The sequence below is a fragment of the Colias eurytheme genome, chromosome 23 (assembly GCF_061535395.1).
Source record: "Colias eurytheme isolate Ceu_HAF_F1 chromosome 23, ilColEury1 Martin Lab GWU primary, whole genome shotgun sequence".
Lineage (NCBI taxonomy): Eukaryota > Metazoa > Arthropoda > Insecta > Lepidoptera > Pieridae > Colias > Colias eurytheme.
In genome coordinates, this window is record NC_143002.1 from 7,204,751 (window position 1) to 7,214,112 (window position 9,362).

At 33.1% G+C, this 9,362-nt stretch overlaps 1 protein-coding gene across 1 annotated transcript; it reads left to right on the forward strand.

The window, feature by feature from the left end:
* The first annotated feature begins 395 nt into the window (after positions 1 to 395).
* Positions 396 to 9,045, forward strand: Nmnat (nicotinamide mononucleotide adenylyltransferase). Its single transcript, XM_090115345.1, has 8 exons — positions 396 to 618; positions 2,004 to 2,115; positions 3,523 to 3,634; positions 5,450 to 5,644; positions 6,006 to 6,107; positions 6,455 to 6,615; positions 7,273 to 7,914; positions 8,144 to 9,045. Exons 1-7 carry the CDS (start codon positions 543 to 545, stop codon positions 7,880 to 7,882), a joined length of 1,368 nt encoding a protein of 455 aa, XP_089971471.1. The 5' UTR covers positions 396 to 542; the 3' UTR covers positions 7,883 to 7,914; positions 8,144 to 9,045.
* Positions 9,046 to 9,362: the final 317 nt, after the last annotated feature.

Genomic DNA, 9,362 nt, shown 5'->3' on the forward strand with positions numbered 1-9,362 from the left:
ACTTTAGAAATTTTTGAAGTGAAACTTCTTTATCGGGGTTGGAAAAAAATTTAGTGTAACATTTTTCCGTTACCCGCCATCTTGTTTTTATCCCTACCACGCGTGATTGATGAATTTCTGAAAAGTTGCGCATAGAAAATTATTTTTTGAAAAATAAAATAATAATAATAAGGACATAAAGAAGTTTCACTTCTTACGTGTGTACACTAGTACACGCACACATTTTTTTCAGTAGTGTTACAGGTGAGAATTTGGTTAGTATTACTAGCTTAGATCATTACTTGATCTAAGATTACCGGTCCCGCATAATTTCCAATTTGCCAAATAGACATGTCTTCATCACAAAGAAAAAATGTATATCTTTTTAATTTCCAAATGTCAAGTGTCAAATCATTAGTAAGTCGCTGTTGTTGAAAATAAGTGGTTGTTGAATTTGTAAAGGAATTCCAAAAATTAAATCTTATTTGATTGTACGATACTCGTATATATTTAATAACTTAGCCGTATTAAGTGATTTTAGTGTTTTTTGATACAGAACCAAAATGTCTCAAGGAAAAATAGTACTGATGGCTTGTGGCAGTTTCAGTCCTCCAACTTATATGCACTTACGTATGTTTGGTATGTGTCGAATTTACATTTTTTTCATGTGTGCTTCTCTTTACCGGCGTTTCTGGAAGAAATTTCTGGAAACCATATTTTTATCTTTATTCCATACTCACGTACTTTTAAAATATACCAGTATCAGTGTTATCATAAATAGAATGTAGTTTATTTATCGAGGAAAAAAATTTAAGCATGTTTCTCGAAATTTTTATTTCCTTATCGATAAATTATATTGTGTTTTTTATTAACTATTTATGTGTGGTGAATATATTACACAATGTTTAAAAAATAGAAGTCAAGTAGAGGACAGAACAAGCTTTAAAAAAATCCATACTTGTAACTTGTATTGTATTACTAGCACTGGGCAATGTTCCATCTTATCATTTATGTTAAAAAAAACGATTGGAATTGAACAATATTATTATAAAATTGATGTAATAAAAGTAATTAATTTCAAAGAGAAAATACTTTTTTTTCTCTGAAATGAATCTACTACGTGACCAAGCCAACTAGACCCTTTTCAACTGTGACGTCACCCGCCCATGTCTCGGGTACAGATAGCAAAAAAAAAATATTAATAATATCACTGTTCGCTCTCCGCTATGAATAGTCTTATTTTTCCCCATTTCGAGGGCTGTCTATGAATAACAAAAAACTTAACAGTCAACAACAAGCTTTAATGATTAATAATAAAAAGTACAGAAATAACTAGCGATGCGAAACGTACGAATGCGTCGATGCTGCGAACCGTACTAAGGCGAACGCGGTACCTGAGGCGGTAAGCGGGCGGGGAGGCCGCATTCCACCCAAGCGTCTAGTTGGCTTGGTCGAATTATAATTTGGAATCAAGACAAATGGTGACAGCACATTAGAATGTGTAATAATCAATATAGTTTTATGTAAATAACTGTAATATTAATTATATACTCAAGGAAAATAATACTTTAACACAAAATGAAATAAACAATTACACAGGAAAAAGAGCCTAGCAAAGTAGTTTGATAAGTGATATTGAATACCATCAAATTTATTTAATTTTTAACATATTGTTTATTGTATTTTTTTGTATGGCAGAATCATATAATATAAAAATGAAATGCTACATTGGTTGCTAAGCACAAATCTAGAGAACAGCTGAACTGATTTCGTTAAATCATTTTTATAATATTCCTTAAAATGCAAGGATGGTTCTTATGGTGAGAAAACGTAAACATGTAACACATGTGAAGTGTACTGCTATTAAATAAATATAAAATGATGTTTCTAGAAAAAATTTCATATGTTGAAACTATTGATTTAGTAAAAAACATCTGAACTAAATAACTTTACTGTTATAACTATTATATTAATTTAAACTATATTTAAATAAGTCATTATTATATTCTATGTTTTTGTTACAGAAATAGCGAAAGATTACATACATTCACTAAGCTTGGGTACAATAGTTGGAGGTATTGTGTCTCCTGTACATGATGCGTATGGCAAGAAGGACCTTGTCGCTGCCAGTCATAGGTAAGGAATTTATACAAATAGCTTTTAACTAATGCTTTGCTTACAATATACATTTCTTGCTTATTCAAGTGACTCAAATCTCTATAAAGTATGGAAATCCATCAGTCACGGCATCACATGTGAACTGATTGATTGCTGGGCTGATTTGATAATTCTTATTTTGATGTATTCGTTATTGTTTGGAGAAGGATCTTATGAAAGAAAAACGCAAAAAAAACTTAATGGCCATTTAAACTTCACGGTATTTGCAACATAAAAATTTTAGAATTTACTGATCGCCCACAAAAAAGATAAAGGCGGTAGTGTCATGCTATACTTTTCAGGTGTGACTTACATCCCGCCAGACCGACGCGAATGCGTTGATTAAAAAAAAAACAATTCAAACATTTGTACCAGGCTAACTTTTGAATAGAATAGAATAGAATAAGAATTTATTCGCAGTAAAAATCAAACACACAAACAAAAAAAAAAAAAATTTGCACAGGTAATCATCATCGTGATGGCCTATATGAGGCCTATATGATGCAAGTTAGAAAAATATCTATTAACCTTGCATCATGTGTTAATTTCAGGACATATTTTATTTAAAATCTTTCCTAAAATGGCTTGTACTAAATATAAATGTATTCCAAAAGAATTGTTTGGATATTACTACTCATAGAGATATTTCACATTAAAATTATTCATGTATACATATTTATGCTTTATAAACAATAGCATTTAATCTTGCATCACACTTTGATAAAGCCAAATACATACTATAATTTATTTATAAATGAAACCAAATACTCAACTTATCTTTTATTTACATTATTTAGCAATGTCATGTTATGTAAAGACTTACGAGTCATATTTATATAATCTTTTTAGCCTCTGTAGAGTGTAAATTACTTTACAGAAAAATCACTATGATGCGCATATTTTGTGGGTTTTTACCTTTACATTCATATTCTCCAAAGCTGGCTTGATTCATTCAATTGCATATAAATTTAATCATTTTTTATCACAAAAAAATTTTTCTTTTAATTTGCTCGTCACAACCCTGATTTTACCAATTTAATAAAGTATGATATAATTTTGTAAACCAAGTTTGATCCAAATCTGTTTAGTTATTTTCATATTTCTTGGTACAGTCATACATTGAATTTGTTTTGGTTATTATCAGGGTATGTAAACTTTGTAAAGACAAAAGTCACCAAAATAGAATTTCTGTGTTATAATTTAGTGATATTTAGATAATGATATTTCCATCCCATTCTTATCTTATTTTTTTCGTGCATAAAATTAAATAAAATTTATATTCATACTCTATTATGCATATTAATTTAAAATTGGTACAAGATAAAAAGATTGTATCGTTCCATCATGTTTATCGAAAAAAGTTCTAGTTTTAAATATAATTTTCAGGGTTGCCATGTTAAAATTGGCGTTGCGATCGTCAGGATGGGTCAAAGTGTCGGAGTGGGAGACGCAACAGGCGGGATGGACGAGGACTAGGGCTTCTATGCAGCATCATCATGTTAGACAGTGCGCGCACGAGCAACTTTGTCTCCGCAACTTTTTTGTCTACGCAACTATTTTGTCTCTCCCACCTATGGGCTAGTATGAAAGTGCGCGCACGTAGCGACGCAACTCCCCATACAAATTGATGGGAGAGACAAAATAGTTGCGGAGACAAAGTTGCTCGTGCGCGCTCGCTCTTAGTTATTTGATAATTATTTATTGATAAATTAGATTCAGCTACGTATTTACCCGTGAATGGTAAACCACAAAACCACCTGAGACATACAAACTATGTTTAAAAAAAATGTGTGCGTGTTCAAGTGTACACACGTAAGAAGTGAAACTTCTTTATGACCTTATTTTTCAAAAAATAATTTACTATATGCAACTTTACAGAAATACGTCGAATCACGCGTGGTAGGGATAAGAAAAAGATGGCGCGTAACGGAAAAATGTCACGCGTAACGAAAAAATGTTACACTAAATTTTTTTCCAACCCCGATAAAGAAGTTTCACTTCAAAAAACCGCGATTATCGATTTTCACAGTTTAAAGATGGATTTCAAAATATGTGTTTGGTCTCTTATATACAAGTGAAAAATGAATTGTTATAATTGGGTCAATCCACTGACTATCGAAAGAGAAAAGTTACCTTTGTAAATAATATTAATGTGTAGTAAAAATTCTACTCGCGGTTGCCGCCTCAAATGCGTGCGGTTTAGCTGTAGTACGTCATTAGCCTTATTTATCAAAATCAACATTACATGTGTGAACATAGCTTTATGCATGCTTTACTATCAACACGCAATACCTTGGAAAGTTATTAATTACAATTGATAAAGCAAATTGCATAGAGCACAATGCAATGAATGAATACACCTCAATATAGAAATGAGTCATTCAGATCGATAGCCTTTTAAATGTCAAGGCTTCAACAAGGACAGAATACCTAGGTCATAATATTAACCATCTTTACTACAAGGTCACTTGGAACAAAACATTGCAGTTGCACGATTTTTTGTTATTCTCTTTTATGTATGTCTATTTTATTGAAACAGGTATTTAGGGTAATAGAGAGTAGTAAATTTATTGTAATAAATGCTTTGATATAATCTATAAATACGTGAACATTAAGGTCATAAAATCTCGTATTCGATTTTTGAAGTGAAACTTCTTTATCGGGGTTGGACAAAAATTTAGTGTAACATTTTTGCGTTACGCCGTACGCGTGACATTTTTGCGTTACGCCATACTCGTGACATTTTTAAGGTCATAAAGAAGTTTCACTTCTTACGTGTGTACTCTAGTACACGCATACATTTTTTTCTTTAGGGCTGTCAGAATGTGTAACTGGAGTCAGAAGTGAAAGTTGAAAATAAATTCGTTATTTATTAAGTGATTTAGAAAAAAGCTTCTTAGTATATGACATTGTATAATGTGTATGCAACAACAGTGTAATCCTATCATGATAGAGTCTTGCCAGCCAAAGCTGAACCCAGTAAAGGGCGGCAAATTTAAAAAAATATGGACCTGGTAACATCAGCATTAATAGGAAAAAAACATTTTGATACTTTTGATATTCATAAAGGTGATCATAGTATATAGGTACATTAGGTACACAACACAGCAGGATTTAAACATTATGAAAGTAATTGATTTGAACCGTTTTCAAGAAAACTGACAACTAACTACGCAGAAACGCCATGATGACATTCCATAGTGTGGCCGCTACAAAAAACACTGGGTTCAGCTTTGGCCGGCCAGGCTCTAACTTTAAAAACAATCATAGAATATATAAATATATACATAGAATATAACATTTTTAATTCCAGGATATATTAAACAACCACGCGCACCTAACAGATCCGCCATCTTGGTTGCCAGATGACATATTGAACGTCAACGACATTGACGACTACAACTCGAACCAGTTAAATGGCAACATTGATAATGTCACTGTCAAGTTGTTGTGTGGCGCTGATTTATTGGAATCCTTTGCCACGCCTGGATTGTGGTCGGATGAAGATGTAAGACTAAAACAGTTTTAAATTCTGCCTGAAAAATGGAATACTGTGAATTAATTTAGCTTGAAGTATATTTATTTTTAGATGTTCACAACGCAGTGTTGGCAACCCTGTGACAATAAAAATCTATACAACTATCAGATAAAATATATACAGAAAAGATATTCTACTTGCAAATGTTATTTTAATTTATTCAAACCAAAATAACTTGTACTGCATGACAATTTTATATCAATAAATTCAGACAATTAGTATCTTAAATTTTCAAATTATAAAATTTCCTCACTACTCCCTTCATCAAACTCCCAAATGAGTGAAAATTTAAGGTAATATCAATTTTAAAATAAGTTATTAATATTTTCAGTTGGAAACAATATTGGGACAACACGGAATTGTAGTCGTATCGAGAGCGGGCAGCGATCCCGGCAGGTTTATATATGAATCGGATATGCTTTATAAATATAGGGTAAGTACTAGTGTTTGTGTATTATACAATGTTAACATTTAAATACAACAGGGCCTGAGGTTAGATTGTTTATATTAATTTTACCAAAAAGTTAAATCAAAGAATCTTTTATGTAAACAAAAGCTTAATATAATATTAAATATTATCATTTTGATTTAAAAAAAAGTTACTTTACTTCATCACGTTTTTGAAATTTTATCTTTTATATTGCGTGTTTGTGTTCGCAAATTACGTGTTTATACCGCGAATATAACGATTTTTTGAAGAAAATTAAATTGTTGTCAACAAGCAACATGCAATGGCATTATTTAATGTTTTGGTATATATGTTTTTTATTCCAATTTCAGAAAAACGTGATCCTCGTTACCAACTACATAGTGAACGAAGTGAGCTCGACGGTGCTGAGGCGGCTCGTGCGTCGCGGGGAGAGCGCCAAGTACCTGACCGACGACGCGGTGCTCGCTTATATACGGCAACACCGGTTGTATGGGGCCACGGCGGGTGTTACGTGAGTTTGGGGTTATGGGGGTCACAGTGGTTGGTTGGGGGTCACAGGGGTCGGTTGGGGGTCACAGGGGTTGAGAGGGGTCGGCAGTGTTGGGCGTTATTTCTAGCTTGTTACGAGCTTGTAGCTGTTAAAGCGTGTTATAAGGTGTTATGGGTGTTGGTATGACGTCACTAGCTACATAGTTAAGCTCTACGGTGCTCAGGCGGCTCGTGCGTCGCGGGGAGAGCGCCAAGTACCTGACCGACGACGCGGTGCTCGCTTATATACAGCAACACCGGTTGTATGGAACTACGGCGTGTGTTACGTGAGTTTGGGGGTCGATTAGGGGTCACAGGGGTCGGTTGGGGGTCACAGGCGTCGGTTGGATTCGGATGTTTTTAGTTTAGTTTTATAAGAAGACCTATTAGGACACGTTTGAAAACTATTTCTTATTTTACCCACTTTTTATTTGTTTTAACGTTAAACACAGTTGCTGTTTACAGATCATATCATATTAGTAGTCTTTTTTTCTATTACATAATATTAGATATTACCAAAAATTACAATAAAATACTCTCTTTCATATACGCAAATTATACTAAAACAAGACCAAAATATATGTTTTTGTTCGACAGAAACTAATAAAACATTCTCCCTACGCACGCTGCCCGGACACAGTGAGTATAACACAGACATAGCATACGACAGATCACCGCAGGACGTCATCATGAAATCGCCCGAAGTGACCAGCTTCAAGAACATACTCATATCTATACGCGACAAACCATCAATAATAGACGAAACTGTAACCATAAAACGCGCTAAAAAGTCCATATTAGCGCACACAGATACAGTGACGCCCATGGACAATCTGAAACCCAAGATGGCGTACATAGACAAGGTGTCGCCGAGCTACGTGCCCGGGAAGGCTGTCAAAATCGTCAGTGACGTCACACAGCACACGTTCGATAAGGTGAGTACACACGATACACACTCGCTTGACAGTTTCCTAAACGACAACGACTTGAGCCAACGCAGAATGAGTGAAGGCAGCGTTGACAGAAAAGTCCCGAAGAAAAGATGCTCCTCGTCTACTATACGGAAGTTGAAGCCAGATGACATGAAGAAAAGTAAGAGCGAAGTTAGTAAGCTCTGTGATAAGGTTAAAAGTATAAAGTTGAAGGATGAAAGTAGAAATTATAAGACGCGCAGTTGTAACGATATAGTCAAGCTCATATTGACTAAGCACGGTATACATGTTATAAGCGATACGGAGGCGATTGTGTGAGCTGTGTGTAATCAGCCTATTTTGTCAGATTTGTATGAGGTTTGACCAAGAAACTTATATCTAATACACTGGAGATTTCAGTATGAACATTAACTTGTAACAAGAAAATATGACCTTGAATGACGCCTGTATGTTTTTTATCCCTTTCACACCTAACTAACTACCTAGGTGTGAAAGGGATAAAAAAACATACAGGTGTCATTCAACGTCATATTTTCTTGTTACAAGTTAATGTTCATACTGAAATCTCCAGTGTATTAGATATAAGCTTCTTGGGTTTGACTAATGAAATATGAAATCGTAAAAATTGGTCGTATACATGTTTATTTATACGTATCAGTATCGATTTGATTTACAAGTTTTTTTATAGATATATTTTATTACATGATAATGAATATTTTGTATGTTGTATTACTGTATAAGACATAAGTTGTATAGCTTTATGCTTACGAAACTTGTTACAATATTTACCTATGTTTCCGTTATAGCTATTCTTGTTATTTATTACAGAGATACTAAGCAATTTAATATAAGTTAACTGTTATTATGTTGTCGAAATGTTTTTTTCTCTTGACTCCGATTGTCAAACGAAATCCAATTGTATTTATTTTCTCATATTTTTCAAACTATGATAATATAGAAGAATTATTGAAAGAATTTAGCACAAAAACGAAGTCAATAAAGCGAATATATCTTAAAAAAATAGGTAATCTAAGTATAGATCTTTGACATTTTGTCGTGTACGAAAGGGATGGAAGATACGTTACGTATCTTGCATCCCTCTCACACAATTTCATTATGTCTGCAAGTGTATGCCTTTTAAGGTGATGAAGTGTAAACTTCCTTTATTAATATCTTTATCTGAATACTTTGAGGTATTATTACTACGTATAGAGAGGACACCACGAACAATATATGTGCGCGGCGCGGGGTGGCTAGTGAGTCATACAATTTGTAGATATTCTGCCTCTTATTACTTATAAATTAAAACCAATCAATGTAACAAAAAATATTGTTTATCTTATTAAAAAAAAGATGAATAAACTTATCAATTTAAACCAATGTAAAAAAAACGGTTTGTGACGTTTGCCTCTAACTCGTGTTACAAAGAGTGTAGTAGTGATGCCCTCTCTACTACGCAGTACAATATAGTAACTCAATGTCTGAATGTTATATTGGTTAACACCATAAGGATAAAATATATAGATATAATGTAATATCGTATTCTAATTTAAGGAATTTCGTTATACATATAATATATAGAATGTAAGTAATATAAAATCGTAAGATAATTTTCTCTATCTATGTGCGAAATAAGTACGTTAAGTTTTTTCTTATATCATAAAAAGTTATTTAATTAAAAAGTTGGATAATATACTGAAGTCATGTAAACAAACACAACAACAATTTGGGTTGTAAAGAGTCAATAATCTAAAATTGAATTTACAGAAAATATCTATAACGATAGAAGAGAATAGAA